The following is a 23609-nucleotide window of genomic DNA, read 5'->3' on the forward strand; positions in this document are numbered from 1 at the left end:
GCAGGAAATGGGTGTAAACAGATTGATACGCTATCAATAAAAATGATAGTGATGGCTAAATATCAACTTCCACTCTTCCCTCTCTCTTAACTTCAAATGGTTCCTACGTGCTCGACTATGTCTCCTGCTTTCCTTTGGCATAGGCGTTACCTGAGTTCAGATCTTTACTTCCTCTTGGCTCCTCATTCACCCAGGTATCCAAACAAGCATTTATGCATCCATCCCTCCAACCAGCAGTACGGCTGACATTGAGGATACAGAAATGAATAAGGCTAAGTCCCTCTCCTCAAGGAAATGTCTAATAATTTGCCTGAGTCACAGAAAGGGCTCAGGAAACGTTTATTTCTGCCCTACTCCCTGTTCAAACAGGGACAGGGACTGCTACACCACCAGTGTGAAACCTGCAAGCTGTCATCTTTTCTAGGTAAACTCTCTGCAATTTTTCATTGAGAAAATAACACTGCGACTGTCTCATGACCAGCTAACTTGATTTTACAAAGGAAAACCTGCTCTTTTTCTATGGGCTGAAGCCCAACTAGTCTTTCTTCCTTGGTTGAAAGTTGAACTTAGCTGGTAGAGCATGATTTACTAAAAATGAAATTCTCGTATTAGAAATGAATTTGGACACTCGCATGTAGTTCAGGATCATGGGAACTAGCCTTGAAACAAAAACAGAGCTTTAACAATGGATCCACTAGTCTCCTATTCACGTTGAGAGGATAAAGGGGACTGAGAATAGCAAGCAGACAGGAACTATGGGTTGTACTCTATATGTCCTCTGTTGAATTCCCAGCCACAAGCTGTCTCTCACGGCCCACATGTGGATCCAGGGAAACCCTGATGCGCACCAAAAGTCCCTGCAGCAATGAAGACCAGCTGTGACCAGAGGAAGCAGTCTCAGTACCCAAAATACCTCAACAGGTTCTCTTACAAAATGTCAAAGCAATTACTCCTAAAGGCAAGAGTATAAAGAGCCAAGCACACATTTGTAATAATAAGCATAGAATCTTAGCTGAAAACTTCTAGTTCCTTTATAAAGTTTGTCAAACATCTACAGATTCCATCATCATGGCATCCTCAAAGAAAAGTTTTACAATTGGACATGAAAATTAGGCTATGCCTAAAGTAATTTTTAAACTCAAAAATCTAGTAAAATTAAATTCCCTACATAGTAATACTAAAAGAGGGAACACATTTTATTAACCAAAACAAAAATGAATTACCATTTTCAGGGTCAAAACTGAATACTTTCTTTAACAATAAAACTTATATTGCATAAGAACATTTCAGTGAAATATAAAAGAAACATTTTTCTTCTGTTATTTTCAACAGTCTTTTCTAATACCCATAGAGAGGAGATGAAAAACAAAGAAAGACTTGCTAGTCTAAGATCTAGAAGGAAAAATTTACCTGTTAGCTATCATTTCACGCAAGGGATTATGAAATGCAAAAACAAACACATCAATTTATTCATTAGTAGTCAAGTGAGGAGGGAAACACCTCTCTCAAACTAAGATAACTTAGTTTGGATGGTGAATAACGAAGGAAGCTCTCTTAAATGTCAGCTCTAGAAAAGACACCACCTGGAAATAAGTAACAGGAGTTCACAGTGATACTAAAAATAAGAATCAAGTTGCAGTATCTGTACTCAGTGACACTGGAGTATCAATGCCCCTCCCCAATCTTATCACTTTATCAAGGCTGCAGGGATCTTCTCTATAGTGCTTTTTTTCTTCATAAATTGTGGAATATCTTTTGAGGAACAAAAGACTCTAGGTCACTAGGCCATTTGTTCTTGCACCTTTCTGGTCGGGGGAGATCCAAGAATGCAGGGAGATAAGTGAAAGCTTGTGGCTGGCATTTTTGCTGCTTGTCTTTCTATCTGCAGAAGCTTTGAGCACATTCATCACAAGCCATACAATGCTAACACTTTTGATATTACGTCTCTGGGTATAGCTTTCAAGGTCCTTCTTTGTCCCATTCTTCCTGTATTGTCAAACTGCGCCCAATAGGTGGTCTAGACTGTGAATTTCAAACATGTGCTATTAATATGCCCAAAACTGTTGCTGCAAAGGGGGAAAAAAAACCACATTAATTGAATCCTGATGTGTTCTTACTCATAATGTCACAAATATATTTTCTATGTCCTAAAGCAATATGAAATGATTTGCAAAACCATGTGAAATCTTGAGGTGAATAAACCTACAGGTTTTAAAACATGCATTACTGATTGTTATTAAAAGTAATTATTTTCTTACAACAATTCTCCAACAAAAACTACAGAGAGTAATTATAGGTCAACAACAAAAAAAATAACGTTGTAATGTATTTTCATTTACCCTGGTTTTCCTATTGATAGACTGATGATCATTAGCAACAATATTATATCTGTAGATACTTCATATTTTAAAATTTCTTTGTAATTCCCTGTAGAATATTTCTCTCCAACTTTTTTGGTAAGGTCTCTATCAGTCCCATTTTATAGATTTCATGAGGAAATAATAATAGTACCGACCTCAAAAGATTGTCCGGAGATTCATTAGATCATCCACGTAAAGTACATAGAGTAGGTGGCACATTACGTATGGAGTGTTCAAAACATTTTAGCTATTACTAATATGCAAAAGTATTAGCAACTATCTTAGGGTTATCAGAAGTCCATTTTAAGCAGGGCAGTCTGGTTTGGGTCTTCTTCTAGAACTGGACAGTTCTAAAAAATGAAGATGCCACTGTTTATATACGCTGACCCATCTGCCTAGAATGCTCTTCCTTTCCTCATTCTCACCTCCTAACTCCTCTACTGGGCTAAATCTTACTCTTCAGTTTAGACAGTACTTCTTCCAGGGGTAAGCAGTGCCTAACCTCTCCCAAATCTAGACTGTACTGTATATACTAGAGTACTCCTCCTATGTGCCCCAATGCATATCACAGTTGCCTGCTTCTATGTCTGCTTCTCTATGACACTAAAGCTTCATGAGGGCAGGGAGCACGTCTGTCTTTATACACTATATTCTTAGGGTAGCACAACAATAGACCATAGTGGGTGCTCAATAGACATCTGTGATACGAGGACATCTGGGATCCGAAATCAGCCTGGTTGGTGTTGGAAGAACAGGTTTTCACATAGTGTGAGTGACTGCTGCCAGCCTAAGAGGTAAGCAGCAGCTAGTTATGGGGCCAGTTGAGGGTACGGCTGGGGAAATGGGATGTGGCATTATAGATGCAGAGGGGAAGACAGGAGGGGCTCTAGAGAAAAGCAGGTTCCATCTGATCACTTAAGGTCACACGAGCAGAGCCACATCCAGATTCACTGATTCTGGAGATCTAGATACCAGTCCTGCAGCATGGGGAACAGAGCCTGAGTTAACTGCACCCGCTCCCAGTCTAAGAGGTGTCTGACCAGAGTATTAACAACAAAATGCAAGTCAGGGACTCCTGCTGGCTGGAATGAAACAGTCCAGTCTGATCCAAGACGCGAGAAGACTTACCAGACAGTTGGGATGTGTTGCGCAGGTCTGGCCCAACACAGAATTGCAGTGCTGAGGAAGAAACTTCGAGACTCTGGGCATGGCTGATGGAAAATGAACTGAAAGGTTCTGATTTGTTACAGCAGCTGCATCACAGGCAGGGATGACTTTAGAATAGTATCTGACAGCATGGAAGGCATTAAGAGAGAGAGCTGTGCTGGGAATTCGAGTTTTATATCCATCACCAATAGCATTCTCTGAAGTGGCGCTGCAATGGCCTTTAATAAAAAAGAAAACAAATATCCATCAGGATACACAAATCTTAATTCTGAACTATTGTATTTAAAAAGAATTGTCCTCTATTTCATTTCCTCATGTTACAAACTTATACCACTGCTACACTCAAATGCCGATGGAAAAATGAATTGTACTTTTCACTAGTGACATTTAGTGCAACACACACACTATAAATTAGTGTTCACATATCCTTAAAAGACAGAGATTTTAGAGGAATATCAGATCTCTGTGTCTTTGCGGGGAGGCGGGGTATGTGTGTGTGTGTGTAGCTTTCACCATAATCAAAATTGTGACTACCCTTATAAAGCAAGGAAGAATGTTGGAAAGAACGCCATTCAGCAATGAATAAAGTTTGGTTGATTTTCTATCAATGAAGTGGGTTATATCCTTATATAACTATATTCTGCACAGTAACTAGAAGGCAGAAAAATTTTTTAAATATATAATGAATGTTAATGTAATCTCAGCACTGTGAATATCTATTTTCCTCTGGACATTAATAATACAGAAAGTAAAATAATGTAATTTCATGTCTAGTTTAAATACAAATTTATCTGGAATATTTGAGAAAAATAATTTCAGCAAATGTGTACAGAGATTTATGGAAAAGGACAAGCAAAGGAAACCTAATAAAGTCTAAACGCTGAATGAGCCAGCCCTTCTGTGTTACAGGCCAGACTTTGGCACAGAAACCTGGTGACCTCAGGTGCTCATTCAACTTCTCCAGCCTTCAGTTGACCGACTTGGGCTGTGAAAGTGGACTTCTAAAGACTTAAGTGTCTTCAAGTGTTCTAATCCTCTTTCAAAAACAATTTGGCAACACGCATTATGAGCTACACGTGTGCTCACGTTCCGGAACTCATTCATCACAGACTTCCAGGTATCCAGCCCAAGGAAAAGTCCAGAATATAGAAAAATGTATATTTGGGGAAATATTTCCTATCATATTATATATAAAATCACTCTCCCCACACAGTCAGAAATACTAAATCTAGCAGCTGGAGGATGGCTAAGAAGATTATTCTATAAATCATTTGATAAACTACTAAAACCATTAAAACGGTGATGAGGGCTGCATAATAAAAATTAAAGTACATATGATGTTACATAAAAAAAGCAGGAGACAAAATTGGATGTTCAATATAAATACTACTATAGAAAAATATACATAGAAAAAAACAAAGGAAATACATAAAAAATGAACGCAGTTATCTTAGCTCAGTTAATAAAGGACTAACATTGCTTTTTATTTTATTTTATTTATTCTATTTTTTTTTTTAGGAAGATTAGCCCTGAGCTAACATCTACCACAAATTCTTCTCTTTTTGATGACGAAGATTGGCCCTGAGCGAACAACTGTGCCCATGTTCCTCTATTTTATATGTGGGACACCTGCCACAGCATGGCTTGACAAGTGGTGCATAGGTGTGTGCCTGGCATCCGGACTGCTGAACTCTGAGCTCCTGAAGCAGAGCATGTGAACTGAACTGCTACACCACTGGGCCGGCCCCTAATATTGCTTTTTAAATGGAGAAATGTATATAAATAAAATTAAAATGAGGGTTTTAACTCAAAGACCTCCAAGATCTCCTCCAGTGTGACCATGCCCTGTGTCTGTGGTCCTAGTATACAGTGTGTTCCCAAGAGCAGTTGCTGTAGGTGATGCGATACCCAGAGATGCTGGGCACAGAAAGGCCTGAGCTCACGACCACGGAAAGAGCATTTCAGAGTTTCTGCAGGATATAAATAGAGCGCAGAAGTAATGTATGTGCAAGAAGTAACATTGACAGGCATATGCCTATGGCATGACCTCCATCTGATTTAATCTGGGCTGATTTAATCATTCCATGTGACATCCAGCCACAGCTACTTTAAGGAGATTAACCATGGCTCATGGCTACTTTTTTTCTATTCTCCTCCCCTTTCCTCTAAGTCAGGAGAACAGTCTAAATTGAGTAATAAAACACTCTGGGGCTGATTTGGTTATATAAACAAGGAGGGCTATACTCTTTTTTTGGTCCTTTTCTCTTTCGACTTTAGACACCATCCCTAGTGACCTCATTTGTCCCCGTGGCTTCCACTATCTCCCCATAATATGCATGGTATCTCTACCGCAGCACTCAAAATACCATAGGACTCATATTCTGCTACAAATCTGTGAGCTCCGTAAGGGCAAGACCCTAGATCTTGTTCATCCTTGTGTCCCCATCTTTGAGGCAGGGGTGTCTAAGCTAAGAACTAAGGATGAACTTGGACTTAACCAGGTGGAGTGTGGCCAAGGACATTCCCAGCATTGGGAACGTGCTGAAGCGAGAGTGGAGTCCCTTCGAGGAAGTCAGCAGAAGGGGGACCTCAGACTCGGGGCTGAGGAGATGGGTAGGGCGTCCTGCCCTCCAGCATCTAACATGCAGGTTAGGAGCTCAATATTTTACTGGTTCCTCAATGAAGAGAAACCTTCAGGAGCCCTGAAAGTCACTGGGAGCTGTGTTCTTTTACCCGGGCTCTGCTTTTTTCTATTTTCTTATTTCTACAAGCACATGGGCATGCCTAGACTTGATAACACAAATAACAAAAATGCCTCACAGTGCATAACTATTTGTTTCACAATGAATATTCATATAATGAATGTTTCTTGAGCCCCTACTGCATGGTAGTCATTGCTCTGGGTGCTACAAATACAGGAATGAACAAAACAGGCAAAAACCCTCCCCATCTTCATGGAGTTGATATTCTAGTGGGAGAAGACAGGCAATAGAAAAATATGCAAGTAAAAACTACTAGAAAGTGATAAGTGCTATGAAGAAAAATACAGCAGAGAAAGTGGATAAGGAGCCCCAGGCATTACGGGACACCGAGAAGGAGTGGGCAGTATTTATTGGATGGTTGAGAAAGACTCACTGAGAAGGTGACACTTAAGCAAAGACAGGAAGGAGGTAAATAAGCTAATATGTTAAATGCTCAGTACACAGTTAGTACTCAATTCATATGAATACTACGCCTCCCTTCATATTCTATTCCCATAATAAAGTCACCAGTGTGCTTGTCAGCTATCAGGAAGATGAGTTTTATCCTGGACAGCCACATGTAAAAGGATGAAATTGGACCACTATACAAAAAAATTAACTCAAAATGGATTAAAGACTTGAATGTAATACCTGAAACCATAAAACTCCCAGAAGAAAACAGGGGGTCAACTCCTTGACTTGGTGTTGGCAATGATTTTTTGGATTTGATACCAAAAGCAAAGGTAACAAAAGAAAAAATAAACAAGTGGGACTACATCAAACTAAAAAGCTTCTGTATAGCAAAAGAAACCATCAAAAATGAAAAGTCAACCTATGGAATGGGAGAAAATATTTGTAAATTATGTATCTGATAAGGGGTTAATATCCAAAATATATAAAGAACTCATACACTCAATAGTGATAAAAACCAATAAAAAATGGACAGAGGATCTGAACAGATATTTTTCCAAAAAACACATACAGATGGCCAACAGGTACATGAAAATATGCTCAATATCTCTAGTCAGGGAAATGCAAATCAAAACCACAATAAGACATCACCTCACACCTGTCAGAATGGCTGTTAGCAAAAAGACAACAAACAACAAACATTGGTGAGGATGTGGAGAAAAGGGAACCCTTCTGCACTGTAAATTGGTGCAGGTACGATGGAAAACAGTACAGGGGTTCCTTAAAAAGTTGGAAATAGAGGCTGGCCCCGTGGCCGAGTGGTGAAGTTCACGTGCTCTGCTTTGATGGCCCAGGGTCTCGCTGGTTCGGATCCTGGGCACAGACATGGCACCGCTTGTCAGGCCACGCTGAGGCAGCGTCCCACACGCCACAACTAAAAAGACTCTCAACTAAAATATACAACTATATACTGGGGGGATTTGGGGAGAAAAAGCAGAAAAAGAAAAAAAAAAAGATTGGCAACAGATGTTAGCTCAGGTGCCAATCTTGAAAAAAAAAAAAAGTTGAAAACAGAACTACTGTATCATCCAGCAATCCCACTTCTGGGCATTTATCTGAAGAAAACAAAAACACTAACTTGAAAAGATATATGCACTCCCATTTCACTATAGCATTATTTACAATAGCCAAGATATGGAAACAACCTAAGTGTCCATCAGTGGATGAATGGATAAAGAAAATGTATACACAAATACAGGAATATTATTCAGCCATAAGAAAGAATGGAATCTTGCCATTTTTGACAACATGGATGGACCCTGAGGGCATTATGCTAAGTGAAATAAGTGAGACAGAAAAAGACAAATACCATATCATCTCACTTATATATGGAATGGCAGAAAAAACCACAAAAAAACCCAAAACCAATCTCATAGATAGAATAGACTGGTGGTTGCCAGAGGCAGGACCCAGGGGGTGGGCAAAATGGGTAAATGCAGTCCAAAGGTATAAACTTCTAGTTATAAAATAAATAAGTCATGGGATGTAATTACAGCATGGTGACTATAGTTAATAATAGTATATTGCATATTTGAAAGTTGCTAAGAAACTAGATCCTAAAATTTCTCATCACAAGCAAAGAAAATTTGTAACTTTGTACTGTGAAAGATGTTAAGCAGACTTATTTTGGTGATCATTTCATAATGCAGACAAACAACAAATCATTATGTTGTACACCTGAAACTAATATAACGTTATATGTCAATTATACCTCAAAAAAAAAAAGATGAGCTTTCTGATAATGATGGTCAATTTTGAGCCCAGTTTCTGGGATGACACTGTTTAAATGCCTGTGGCCAGCTTGTGTGCTTCAAGTAGACAACACCAGAAGGACTCATGGTATAATCTTTCAGCTCTGCTCCTTTTCCTGCTGTGGCAGTGAAGGACATCCACGCAGGTCCAAGCCCACTACAACCCAGGGCGTCAGGCAGGGCTTACCTCTCCCAGCTTCATCCAAGGAGCTGCCCGAGGCAGGAAGAGAGTACACATTCAGGCACTTATTAGCCAGGAATCTTATCCCTCTCACAGGTGAGCAAGTGCTTGCCAACACACTGTTTTCCCTTAAAAGGAAGAAAGAAAGACTTCACACATTTCTCAAGAAGACAATATGAACATTGCTGAGTTCAATTGCTCTTCTATGATTTAAGTTCTAAAAAACACACAGAGCCTAAACTGTGGATTAAATATAAGGACCAATTGTTGGCCAGGCCTCAGGAGAATTCTTTAGGATGTGGAGGAATGATTTGCTTTTCCTCTATAGTTTTTCTTTGTTTACATATTCTAATAAATTTAAATAAGGAATCTTCCATTGGGCACATCACATTTTGTACCAGCAATTTCTTTAAGAACTCCCAAGTGAAGCAGGGCTGGACTGCTCCAGGGCCTGTGACCTCCTGTAACAGAGAAAAGCTCAAACTCATTGTGCCCCAAGTGCGTTGCCACAGTCACAACCATCACTACCACTACCGGCAAGGCCTCATTTTAAGATTCTCAGAAATAACAAAAGAAGAAATAAGAGAGAGTCAAACGATAACAGGATCATGGGCCTGAGAATATTACATGTTCTAATACTGTAATTAAATGACACACATCGGAAATGAGAAAAGTTCACTGATTCTCAATAAATACCTGAGTTTTCATTATGAGTGGGTTAAGTGCCTGTCTACACTTCTAGCATCAGCATCAGAGGAAAATAACAAGCCGACTTCAGATTCTCAAGAGCCCTCTCATACCTTTGTGCCATGATCGTCCCTGGGAGGGATAGCTGGACAGGCATTTGTTTCTTACAAAACCGCCTATCACTCTGAAGTGCTTCTGTAATCTACAAGAGAGAAAGAGGGATCTATTCAGATAGCTATAGATATTTTTTCATATATACAAACAAGTGTACATTTCCAACTATAAAAAAACAGAAATAAAATTGTAGCACTAAAGCATTGTCAATGAGGACAAAATTCAAGGGCTTGAGAGTCCAATACCTGGCCCATAACGTCTGGAGGGATTTTCTCCCGGATATACCTCACGTAATCAACTGTTGCCTCAAGAATCGAAGCGGCATCATTTTTTCTCCCCTTTATATATGGCAGCAGAGTCCGCAGCTGCTCACAGCAATACTTGATTCGTTCTCTAAGCAGAGAATTGTAATAAACAAGGAATAATTAGTCTCATTTTCTCCCTTGTACACAAGGACAAACAATCCTTCCTCCTAGGCTTGTTTATAAAGGAAGTGCCCCCTCCCCATCCAGTCTCCATTTCAGAGAAAGGCTGTGTCCCCACAAGCCAGCAGCCCCCCTGCCCCTGGAATCACAACTTCCTGGCGCGTCTGCTCACACTGCTGCCAAGTACAATGTTTGTGCTGACGGCAGCCCCAGCTCACTTGCTCCAGGCCTGCTGCAGGATACCTAGACCCTGGAGAGAAGGCACACCCCTGCCTACAGAAACCTATAGACGATGCTCCCCTCAGAGGAGAAGATTGCATACTGTACATAAATCCTTTTGCAATTCACACTGGAAGCCTTGAAGGCAAAGAGTAGTCAGGATATTCATGTCACTGTGACCTCGACTACATTTCCAACAATAGATCAATTAGCATCTTGTAATACATGGGCTTTACACGTAACTTTATGTTCTGAGCCAAAGGAAAATCAGAAGGCTGCTTCCTTTACATGAGGTAGGTATGGACAGAACAAATAAACCAGTATGCAAATGAGAACATCGCCTGGGCTAGTATCAGAGAGAAATTAACCTGTTTCATAGTTCTGAATGGAAATACATAGGAAATGTAAATGTAAATTGATCTAAGTCTTTGGTACCTTCATTTATGCATTTGTTCATTTAATAAACATTATTAAACACCTGTCTTATGCTGAATACTGCCTTGACATATATAGGGTCAAATGGTGGCCCTGCCAATTATGAGCTGGGACCTTCAGCAAGTTATTAAACCTCGCTGAACCTCATAATAGCAAAAAAAAAAAATCAATTAAAAAATCTAAGTTGGGGGCTGGCCCCATGGCTGAGTGGTTAAGTTCATGTACTCTGCTTCGGTGGCCCAGGGTTTCACTGGTTGGGATCCTGGGTGCAGACATGGCACCACTCATCAGGCCATGCTGAGGCAGCGTCCCACATAGCACAACCAGAAGGGCCTCCAACTAGAATACATGTACTATGTACTTGGGGGGCTTTGGGGAGAAGAAAAAAGAGGAAAGATTGGCAACCAATGTTAGCTCAGGGCCAATCTTTAAAAAACAAAAAATCTAGTTTGATATACAGCCAGTAAAAAAACTTATTCTGGATCAGCGGTGTTTTAACTGGGCTTTGAGCTCTGGGGATTCTGTGGAGGTGTCTCAGGGACTATTCTGGAAAGAAAGGGTTGTAGGAGTCAATAATTTGACAATGTGTAAGAAGGGCTTTGAGGGGCTGGCCCCGTGGCCGAGTGGTTAAGTTCGCGCGCTCCGCTGCAGGCGGCCCAGTGTTTCGTTAGTTTGAATCCTGGGCGCGGACATGGCACTGCTCATCAGACCACGCTGAGGCAGCGTCCCACATGCCACAACTAGAAGAACCCACAACGAAGAATACACAACTATGTACCGGGGGGCTTTGGGGAGAAAAAGGAAAAAATAAAAGAAAAAAAAAAAGAAAAAAAAAGAAGGGCTTTGAAACTTTTAACTACCTTTGACGTGGTACTTCTACTTACAAGGACATAAAACAGAAAAAACTTCGTAAAAAGATATCACTATAGCAATATATCAGTAAAATATGAAAATAATCTAAACACAAAATAAGTGGATGCTTAAGTAAGCTGTAGTATATTAGCTCAGTAGAATATTATCTGGCAGTGGAAATGACATAAAGTTTATTGAGGAAAAATAGGATATTTTTATAGGAGACAAGTGTAAGATATAAGACAGCATATAAAATATGACCAGAGCTATTAAATAAAGCAAAAATAAAGTACAGAAAAAAAGACTGAAAGCAAAAACATCAAGTAACGGTTATTTCTGGATGGTTGGGCTATGGAAAATATGCTTTCTTTCTTTTATTTTCTATGGTTTCCAAATATTTTTGCTGGGTATATGTCACTTTTAAAATGAAAAATCATGTTAAACATTTTTTCCAACATTCCTTAGGAAAATGTTCAAATATACAGAAAGATTTAAAGAACTAAGAATTCTTAATCATTAAAGTTGGGAGAATTAAGAATTTGTATAGGGAACACTTACATACTCATTGCCTAGAGTCTATAGTGAACATCTCCTGTCCTTGATTTCTGTCCTCATATATGAATCATCCCACTGGCCATGCATCCATCGATTTTATTACACCGAAGCATTTAAAGTAAGTTGTAGATTTCAGCACACTAAACCCCTAAACCTATCAGTAGTTGAAGTTCAGATTATTTCATTTTCAGGTAAAAGGCACACAAAATAAAATATACAGATCTTAAGGGTACCATTCCATGAGTTTTGACAAATTCACAAAACCATGTAACATAAACCCTAAGAAATATTATCCTGATCTCAGAAAGTTCCTTACAGTCTTTTCTAATCTCATCCTCTGTAAGAGGCAACCTCATTCTGATATTTTCCTACTCACATTAGTTTTGCCTGTACTTGAACTTCATACAAGTCCAATCTTACAGCATGTGCCCTTTCATGGAAGGTTTCTTCACAAAGGACGTTTTTGAGATTTATCCTCATGGCTGCGTATATCAGTTTGTTTCTTTTTATTGAGTAATAGTATTCCATAGTATAAATATGCCAAGTTTATTTATCCATTCTCTTATTGATGAACACTTTGGCTGTTTCCAGTTTGGGGTTATTAATAAAACAGCTAGATCATTCTGTACACCTTTTTGTGAATGTATGCTTTTATTTCTCTTGGGTAAATATCTAGGAATAGAGTTGATGGGTTATTTTATAAATTTATAAGAAAGCAGCAGAAGTTTTCAAAAAATAAGTACCATTCCACACTCCCACCATCAATGTATGAGATTTCCCGTTGTTCCAAATCTTTGATAACATTTAATATTGTCAGTAGTTCTAACTTTAGCATTTTGGCCTTTCTGAAGGATATGTGGTAGTACCTCATGCTTTAATTTGCATTTCCGTGACAACAAATTATGTTGAGCATTTTTTCTGGTGCTTATTGGGCACTAGCATATCTTCATTTGTTAAGTGACTGTTCAGATATTTTACCTATATTTTAATTGGATTGCGGGTCTTTTTATTATTGAACTTTAGCACTTATTTATATATCTTTAATGTAAGTATTTTGCCAGTATATCTGTTTTGCAAATATTTTCTCCTAGTTTGTGGTTTCCCTATTTATTTTCTTAGTGGTGTCCTTTGATAGCAAAAGTTTTAAATTTTGACGAGTCTAATTTATCTACTCTCTCTTATGGTTATTGCTTTCTGTGTCCTGTCTAAGGGAGAACTGCCTGTGCTTAGGTTGTGAAGACATTCTCCTATGCTTTCTTCTGGAACTGTACTGTCCAATACAGTAACCATTAGCCACATAAATCTATTTAAATATAAATTAAATTTAAGATTCATATCCTAAGTTGCAATAGCCACAGTTCAAATACTACTCAATAACTACATGTCGCTAGCAGCTACCTTATTGGACGATGGACAGATAGAGGCCATTCCTAACACTGCAGAAAGTTCTATTGAACAGTGCTGTTCTAGAAGCGGTACAGTTTTAACTTTATAGTACAGCTCTGTCTATGCGCCATCTTGAATTAACTTTTTTTTATGGTATAAGCGGCCACAGTTCATAGTTTTTCCAAATGGATATCCAATTGTTTCAGTATTATTTATAGAAAAGATTTTTGTTTCCCAATTTGTTTACTCTGGTTTTGTTGAAAATCAAATGACCATAAACGTGTGGGTCCAGTACTGGGCTGTTGTGTTCCACTGATCTACTAGTCAACCTATACGCTAGCAGCATATTGATTACTGCAGCCGCCTACTAAGGCTTCAATTGAGACAGTTTTAAGTCCTCCAACGTCGTTATGCTTTTTCAAGATTGCTTTATTCTAAGTCCTTTTCTATTTGAAGTCCTTTTCATACATTTTGAATCAGATTGTCAATTCTTACCGAAAAAAAGCCCATTGGGATTATGATTTAGATTCAAATAAAGTTATATTTAAGTTTGGTGATAAGTGACATCTTAACAATAATGAGTCTTTCAATTCATAATTATGGTATAACGCATGATTTAGGTTTTCTTCAGTTTCTCACAGCAATATTTTAAGTGATCAATGTACAGATCCTATATGTCTTTTTGCATATTTGTTCCTAAGTATCCTAAGGCTTTTTTACTCTATTGTAAACATAACTATTTTTAAATTTTTCACTTTCCAATTATTTGCTAATATATAAAAATAAAATTGATTTTTGTACATTGACCTTATATCCTGAAACATTGCTATATTCACGTTTTGGTTCTAGTAGTTTTTTGTAGGTGTCTTAGGACCTTATACATAAACTATAAATCAGAGAGTTTTGTTTCTTCCTTTCTAACCTGTATGTCTTTTATTTCTTTTTCTTACCTAATTGCAATGGCTATGACAGCTTATTCAATGATGAACAGAAGTGGTAAGAATGGGCACCCTTACTTTGCTCCAGATTTTTTCAAGGAACAAAGGGTCAAAATTTTGTCTAGTGTAATATTAGCTATAGGTTTTTCACAGATGCCCTCTAACAGATTGAGGAGGTTCTCTTCCAATTTGTTCTCTTCTAATTTGTTGAAAGGTTGTTTTTTTTTTAAATCTTGAAGCAGTGTTGAATGTTGTCAAATAATTTTTCAGAATCTGTTAACCATGTGGTTTTTCTCCTTTTTTCTGTTTAATGTGGTGAATTGCATTGATTTTTGAATGCTACACCAGCCTTGTTTTTCTAGGATAAACCCTGTGTGGCCATGATGCAGTACATCTTTATATATTACTTAATTTGATTTGCTAAAATTATGTTAAGTACTTTTATGTCTCTGCTCATGAGGGATGGTGCTGTGTAATTTTCTTTTTTTATAATGTCTTTATCAGGTTTAAGATTACACTGGCCTCACAAAATAGGTTAGGAACTGTTCCCTCCTCCTCTATTTTCTGTAAGAATTTAAGATTGGTATTACTTCTTCTTTAAAGATTTGACAGAATTCATCAATAAAACCATTTGGGTTTGGTGTTTTCTCTTTGATAAGGCTTTTATAGAAAGTTCAGTTTCTTTAGTATAAAGGAGCTACTCAAATTTTCTGCTTCATCTGGTATCAGTTTTAGTAAATTGTGTTTTTCAAAAATTTGTCCATTTCTTCTAAATGGTTGAACTTCTTGGCATAAAATCATTCAAAATATACCCTTCATGAATCTAAATGTTTATAGGATCTGTAGTGATAATCCCTCTTTCATTCATAATGTTGGTAAAATGTTTTTGGTCTCTCTTCTCACCTGCCTGCCTCCCTTTCTATTTCCTTTGGAAATATTTCAATTTACTTTTTCCAGCTCCTTAAAATGCTCCCTTAGGTCACTGATTTTTATACATTTTGCCTTAAAGCCATAGTGTTTTCCATAAGCTTTGCTTTAGCTGCATCTCACAAATTTTGAAAGAGTCTATTCTCATAATCATTGTTTGCAATATTTTCTAATTTTCCTTGTGATTTTTTTTCTTTTACCCATGGATTATTTAGAAGTGCGTTTTTAGATTTCCAAATATTTGAGGTTTTCCTTTATATCTAATTTTTATTGATTTCTAATTTAGCTTCATTGTGGCCAGGGATGATACTCCTTGTGAATTCAACTCTCTTAAAGGTACTAAAATGTATTTTACCCCCCAGCATAGAGTTTATCTAAGTGAATGTACCACGTGCCTTTGAAAAGAATGAGGTATTCTGCAGTAGTTTTTGGGAATAGTGTTTTACAAATATCTATTAGATCAAGGTGGTTAATCGCATCCACATCTTCCGTATCTTACTGATTTTTGGCATCTGTTATATCAGTTGCTGAGAGAGAAATGTTAAATCTCCAACAATGTTGGTTGCTACTTGTCCCTTTAATCCTGTGAATTTTTGTTTCCAATACATAGTCACATGTTATTTGTGATTGTTATTATCATTCTGATAAGCTGACACTTTCATCATTAGGAAATGTTCGCTTTTTACCTCAATGACACTGTCTGTCTTGAAGTCTACTTTATTTAGTATTAACAAAGTCAAGCTGGTTTTCTTATACATACTGTTTCACAGTATATATTTTTCTATTAATTCACTTTACTGTGTCTTTATATTTACTTGGTCTCTTACAGACAGCAGATAGATGGGTCTTGTTTTTTGTTTTTCTTTTACCCATTCTGACAATCCCTGCCTATAAGTTGAATACAGTTGGATAAAGGTCTACCATTTTACTGTTTTTTTCCCTGTAGTCTCTTTGGCTTTTTCGTTCTTCTGTTCTTCCTTTCTTGACTTATTTTTGAATAATTTTCAAAGTCCAGTTTTAATTGTCTGTTGGCTTCATAGCTATGCCTTTTGCATATCTCTTTAGGATTGCTCTAGGGATGACAACACATATCGGTAACTTTTCACACTCTATTTAGAGTTAATATTTTATAACATCACATAAAATATATAAATGCTGCGATCACGTAAGTACATTTATCCGACTCACTCTTCAGGTTACAGTTGTCATACGTATTAAATTTACATATATTACCATCGCCATAATTTAATGCTATATTTTTAGTTATAATAATCTGAAGCATTTTAAATAAATAAAGAGGGAAAATGTCTGTTTTTCTAATATTTACTCACATATTTATCATTTCTGATGCTATTCAGTCCTTTCTGGAGATTCAAGTTTCCATTTGTTATCATTTCCCTTCAGCCTAAAGAATTCCCTTTAGTTTTCTTACCCAGCAGGTCTGCTGTGTCAAAATCTATAAGTTGTCTTTTATCTGAAATGTCTTTATTTTACTATTTGCTGTTGGGAAATAATAACTGATGGAAATACGATTCACACAAAGAAGTGAAGGGCATCAGACATGATAAATATGGTAGCATACATAAAAGGTTAGTTTTCTAACTTATTAACATCTTAAAAACCAACAGTACATCTATCTGACAGACCTGGAGCAGTTACATCTGCTGCTAAGGTTTCCACTAGAGAGGCAAGAATAAAGTGTTCTCGTGCTTTCTATGTGTCTGACTGTGGCAGCCAAGATTGAAAGGGAGAATAGAAGAGAAAGACATGGTAATACAGAGAAAAAGATGAAGAGAGAATTTTTGCAACTCAGAAATAACCTCATAAACAATGGAGAGCCTGTTTTACTAAAAAAAAAAATCTAAACTTTGAGTTAAAAGACAAACAATAGTTACAGATTAAGATGACTAAAAATTATTCACCATTTCCTCGATGAAGAGGTAGGGTCTATGTTCCCTTCCCTTGAATCTCTGCTGGCCTGTGTCTGCTTTAACCAAGAGCTATCTGGAGAAGTGACCCTACAACAGTTCTAGGACAAGCTTATAAGCAGATGTAGCTTCAGCGTTGGCCTCATGAAACCCTGAGCTGTCATGTAAGAGATCTGTCGAGCTTGCTGGGGAGCTGCTGAGACTACAGGGAAAGAAAGCAACCCATTTGAGCACCACCTTCCAACCATGCCCACTAAGAGACCATCCTTGTGGATGATAATGCGGTGGGCTCTGCAGACAGGTCATTTGCCAGCTGAACACCATGGAGTAATCAGAGTAAACACCACGTGGAGAAGAACCAGAGGCAAGTTCTGCTCAAATGGATGACTCATAAAATTATGAGATTTGATAAACGGGTTGTCGTTTTAAGCCACCAAGTTTCAGGGCAATTTGTTACATAGAAATAGTTAACTGGAATAATAGCTTACTGTTTAAAGCAAAAATAATAAAAATGTGGGGTCGATAACATATGTAAAGGTAAAACGTACAACAATAAAAGAAAATAGGAGTGGGTAAATGGAAATCTACCATTACATGTTAAATGGCATACTATCAACGCAAGGTAGACTATGATAGGTTAAGGATGCATATTATAATCCAAGAGCAACCACTAAAAACCATAGTTTTAGCTAAAAATCCAATAGAGGAGATAAAAAGGAATGCTAAAACATACTTGATTAATCCAAAGGAAGGCAAACAATAAGAAAAAAAAAAAGGAACAGACAATAGATTAGACTAGTGAAAACAAATAGAAAAATCGTGGACCTAAAACTAAACTTAGTAATTAAACTATATGCAAATAGACTAAACACTCCAGATGAACAGCAGAGATTGTCAGAATGGGCAAATAAAAAAGAAAAACGAGATTCAACTACAGGCTGTTTACAAGAGATATCCTTTAAATAAGGATATATGTAGGTTACAAGACAACCATGCAAACACTAATCACAAGAAAGCTATATATCAAAGTATATTTTAAGACACAGTATAAGCATACATAAATTAGCATTTATCATTTCCTAATGACAAACGGTCAATTCATTAAGAAGACAGGCACTTAAAATCAGAGCTTCAAAATACATGAAGCAAAAACTGACAGAAGTAATGTGAAAAATAGACCAATCTATAGTCAGCATGAAGATTTTAACCCCCTCCAAAAATCAATAAGGGTACAGAATATGTGAAAAACTACCAACAATTCTACCTAATTAATATTTATGGAACACTATACCCATAATCAGCAAACTCCACATTCTTTTCAAGTGCACATGGAATATTCATCAAGGGAGACCAAACTTTGGGCCATACAGCAAGTCTCAGAAAATATCAAAGCTTATAAAACCTCACAGAGCATGTTCTCAGATGACAATGTAATTAAATTATAAATCAATACCTGGAAAATCTCTAAACACTTGGAAATTAAGTTAAATACTTCTAAATAATCATTGGTCAAAGAAAAAATCACAAGGGATATGAGAAAAATATTTTAAACCGAATGATAGTGAAAATATATCAAAATCTATGAGACACAGCTAAAGCACTGCTAAAAGAGAAACTTTTATAAAGGGAAATTTATAGTTTTAAATGCTTGTATTACAAAAGAAGAAAAGGTTAAAATCAATGATTTAAGTTTCTACCTAAGAAGAGAAAACAAAAGCAAAGTATAGAAAAAAGGAAATGACAAAGAGCAAAATCAATGAAATATAAAATGAGCCAATAATAGAGAAAATCAGTGAATAAAAATCTGGTTCACTGGGGGCTGGCCCCGTGGCCGAGTGGTTAAGTTCGTGCTCCACTTCAGCGGCCCAGGGATTTGGCAGTTTGGATCCTGGGTGCAGACATGGCACCGCTCATCAGGCCATGCTGCGGTGGCATCCCACATGCCACAACTAGAGGGACCCACAACTAAAATATGCAACTATGTACTGGGGGGATTTGGGGAGAAAAAGAAGAAAAAAAAAATTGGTTCACTGAAAAAATCAATACAACTGATAAATCCCTTGCTAGACTGATCAAGAGAAAAAGAGAGAAAACAAACTATCAATGCCAGAAATGAAAGAAGGAACATCATCAGAGACCTACAGACATTAAAATGATATTAAGAGAGTATTATGAATATAAAGTCATCCAATAAGTTTGATAACTTTGACTAAATGGACAAATTTCTTGAAAGACATAAATTAAACCAAACTCACAGGAAAAATAAAGAAAAACCAGTCCTATAATCATTAAGGAAATTGAATTTCTAATTAAAATATTCCCACAGAGAAAATTTCAAGCCTAGATGACTTCACTGTTGAGTTCTATCAAACATATCAATCCTACACAACTCTTTCGAAAAGAAAGACTTTTTATTCCTTTTTATGAGGTCAGCAGTTCCTTGATACTGAAATCCGATAAAGACATTATAAGAAAACCACAGACCAGTGTCCTTCATGAACACCGATGCAAAATTGTTAACAAAATATTAGCAAATCTAATCCAGCAATAAACAAAAAGGATTGTACATCAAGACAAAGTAGGGTATAACATTTTAAAAAACCAATGTAATCATTACATTAACAGAAAAAAAGAGAAAATCATAGATACTTAACAGATACTGAAAACATACTGACAAAATTTTACATCCATTCATGATAAAAACTTGAACTAGGAGTAGAAGGAAACTTTCTTAAGCTGTTAAAGGGCATGGACACAAACTTGCAGCTTACATCATGTGTAATGGTAAGACTTCACACTTTCTCTATAAGATTGAAACATAGGCAAGGATGTCTACTCGCATCACTTCCAATTCAAAAAACTGGTGGACCTAGCCAGGGGATTAAGGAAGAAACAAACATAAAAGCCACAAAGATTGGAAAGGGAGACGTAAAGTGTTTTTATTCACAGATGACATAATTACATATGTAAAAAAATCCTAAGGAATCCACAAAAAATGACTAGAAGTGATTAATAGATACAGCAAGGTCACAGGATACTAGGTCAACATACAAAATAAATTTAATTCTACATGCTAGTAATAAAAATTTTGAAAATAGGACTAAAAAATATTGTTAACAATAAAATTTTTAAAGACCCACAAATCATTCAGGAATAAACTTAATAAACTACAAAACATAGCTGAAATAAATCAAAGACAATCATTAAAAAATGGAGAGAAAGACTGGAAGAATCAATATTATTCAATGCCAATTTCCCCCTAAACTGATCTATTGATTCAACACAATCTTAATCCATATCTTAGTAGGATGTTTTTTTGTTTTGTTTTGTTTTTTTGTTTTTTTTTTTTAAAGATTTTATTTTTTTCCTTTTTCTCCCCAAAGCCCCCGGGTATATAGTTGTATATTCTTCGTTGTGGGTCCTTCTAGTTGTAGCACGTGGGATGCTGCCTCAGCATGGTTTGATGAGCAGTGCCATGTCCGCGCCCAGGATTCGAACCAACAAAACCCTGGGCCGCCTGCAGCGGAGCGCGCGAACTTAACCACTCGGCCACGGGGCCAGCCCCTTAGTAGGATGTTTTTTAAAAAAAATTTAGGGGCCAGCCTGGTGGTGCAGCAAAGTTCATATATTCCACTTCTTGGTGGCCCAAGGTTCGCCAGTTCGGATCCTGGGTGGGGACATGGCACTGCTTGGCAAAAGCCATGCTGTGGTAGGCATCCCATGTATAAAGTAGAGGAAGGTGGGCATGGATGTTAGCTCAGGGCCAGTCTTCCTCAGCAAAAAGAGGAGGATTGGCAGTAGTTAGCTCAGGGCTAATCTTCCTCCAAAAAAATTTACCAGCTTATGTAAAAATTTACATGAAAAGTCAAAGGACTTTTAACATACAAAGCAATTTGAAAATGAACAACGTTGGAGGACTTTGTCTGATTTTGAGACTTCATACAAGGCTACTATAATCATGAAAGTAGAATACCAGAGTGAAGAAGATAGATAAATAGATGAGTGGAATAAAATAAGAAATCCAGAAATACACTGATAATGACAATGGTCCCCCCTTATCCATGGTTTCATTTTCTGTGGTCCAAAAATATTAAATGGGTGAGACAGAGGCCACAGTCATATAACTTTTATTATAGTACATGGTTATAAATGTTCTACTTTATTATGAGTTATTGTTAATCTCTTACTGTGCCTAATTTATAAATTAAACTTTATCATAGGTATGTACATATAGGAAAAGACATAGTATATATAGGGTTCAGTACTATCCACTGTTTTAAGGCATCCACTTGGGGTCTTGGAATGTATCCCTCAAGGGTAAGGGGGCCTCTGGTATATGACAATTAATTTTTATGAAAGTACCAAAGCAATTCACTAGAGAATTAAAAGTCTTTTCAATAAAATCTTGAAAATATCCATCTGAGAAAAAAAAACCTTAAGACTTACTTCATGACATACATAAAAATTAAGATGAATAAAGTAATCATAAAGAATAAAGCTAGAGAACTTCTTGTAAACAACATAGGGACATATCATTGCAACTTGGTGGTAAGCAATGATTTCTAATACAGGATAGAGAAAGCAAGATATGTATTTATAATACTGATAAATTAAAAAAAAATTCTGTTCATCAAAAGACACTGTTACAAAAATGAATAGTGAGCCACGGACTAGAAGAAATATTTCAAGACATAAATCTGACAAAGGATCTGAATCCAGACTATTAAAGAGCTCCTAGAACTCAATAACAAAAACAAAAGTAATCAAATCTTTTTAATGGGCAAAAAGATTCGAACAGACTGTTCATAAAAGAAGATATACAAATGGCCATAAGCAGATGAAAGCGTGCTCAACCTCATTAATCATCAGGGAAATGCAAATTTAAACCACAATTAGATCACACTCTGCAACCACTAGAATAGCCAAAATGAAAAGGGCTAAGGATACTAAACATTAGTGAGGATATGGAGCAAACAGTACTCTCACACATTGCTGGTGGGAGTGCAAAATGGTGCTACAGTTTTGGAAATCTGCTTGGAAGTCTCCTAAAAAGAGAAACATACACCCAATCCTATGACAGGCAATTCTATTTCTGGGTACATAGTCAAGAGAAATGGAAATCAAGGTTCACAAGACATATATAAAAGAATGTTTACAGCAGCTTTCTTCTTAAAAGACAAAACCCAGAGAATGAATAACCAAAATGTAGTACTCCTCAACAATAAAAAGGAACAAACTACTGATACACCTAACAGAATTAATGAAATGGGTGAAAGAAGCCAGACTGAAGTGTACATATTGATGGTTCCATTTATATAAAGTTCTAGAACAAGCACAACAAAGCCATGGTGATAGAAAACAGAATGGTTAGTTGTCTCTGTGGGATGGGAAAGGATAGACCAGCAAAGAGCACCAGGTGATTTAAAATGTAGGTTTTATTATTAGTCAGGTATGGTGGGGCCAACAGATCAGGAGAAGACTGCCATTAAAAAGATAGTTTGTTACTCACAGTTCGCAAGAGGAGGGGGCACTTCACACCACGCAGGGCCACATGGAGAAGCACCAGGGGCAGTTAGGAGGCAGAATGAGTTGGAGAAAAACGTGGGCAAGAGCCTTTATTGTGGTTTCTGAGGGAAGGAATGGGCAAGGCGGGTAAGCAGGCTTAGGACTGGCTAGCCTGAATAACTTCATCAGGCTCTGGGGTGTAGCGGCTGTCCCGAGTTGTCTGGTGCCCAGCCCTGAGGCGATTAGGGCAGGGGAATGTTGGCCTGAAGCATAACAGCTTAACAGAGGAGGCGGGTGTGGGCGGCCTCTGAATTGGTCAGTTTGCATATGCAAGGTGCGCTCTCAGGCACATCATTTACTCTCTCTAAAAACTGGCTAGCCCTGGGAGAGGCAGTCTCCCCATGGTCAGTAAGGGCCCAGATGTCAAAACATCAGAACAAAAAGAGACACTTAATATACAAGGGAATATCTTAATATGACGGAAGTGTTGTAGTTTAGATGAGTGTAAGCATTTGTCTGCCTCCTACCCAACCCTGGTGCTTCCCTATGTGGCCCTGAGCCACAGTGTGGTGTACCCCTTTCTCCTGGGAACTGAGCAACAAACCATCTCTTCAAAACTCATCAAACCATAGACTCAAACACAAGCAACCCATCTCTTATAAACACTCACTTGATCTTCTTGATACCCATTGAAGGTAACTCTTTATCCTAAATTCTTTAATATTCCCAAGACTATGAAGTGTATCAGCAAATCTTATGGATCTAGCCTCTTTCACTGTGTCTTGAAATCTTTCTGGTTCTAACATCAAGGTTAGGAACTCGAGGCTAAGACAAGGCTGGGGAATAAGTAATAGTGGAGCAAATACGTAAGTAAAGTTTCATCCTTTGAAGTGACCTCTTCCGAGCAGAATTTCACTCAAGTCTTATGTATTAGCTAAAAATATGTAATACGTCTGAAAGAAGATAT

General features: G+C 37.3%; 1 protein-coding gene across 1 annotated transcript in view; it reads right to left on the reverse strand.

Annotated features, from left to right (window-relative positions):
* Positions 1-1013: 1013 nt before the first annotated feature.
* The window catches only part of SOHLH2 (spermatogenesis and oogenesis specific basic helix-loop-helix 2), a 39731-nt gene continuing 17135 nt past the window's right edge, over positions 1014-23609 (reverse strand). The window contains exons 6-10 of the mRNA XM_023621337.2: positions 9718-9865; positions 9472-9560; positions 8678-8799; positions 3489-3745; positions 1014-2066 (exon numbers count right to left, since the gene is read on the reverse strand). Of these exons, the coding sequence (XP_023477105.2) occupies positions 2046-2066; positions 3489-3745; positions 8678-8799; positions 9472-9560; positions 9718-9865 (637 nt within the window). The 3' untranslated portion in view covers positions 1014-2045. The remainder of the gene's footprint in view (positions 2067-3488; positions 3746-8677; positions 8800-9471; positions 9561-9717; positions 9866-23609) is intronic.

This window comes from Equus caballus, chromosome 17, assembly GCF_041296265.1.
Source record: "Equus caballus isolate H_3958 breed thoroughbred chromosome 17, TB-T2T, whole genome shotgun sequence".
Taxonomy (NCBI): Eukaryota; Metazoa; Chordata; class Mammalia; order Perissodactyla; family Equidae; genus Equus; species Equus caballus.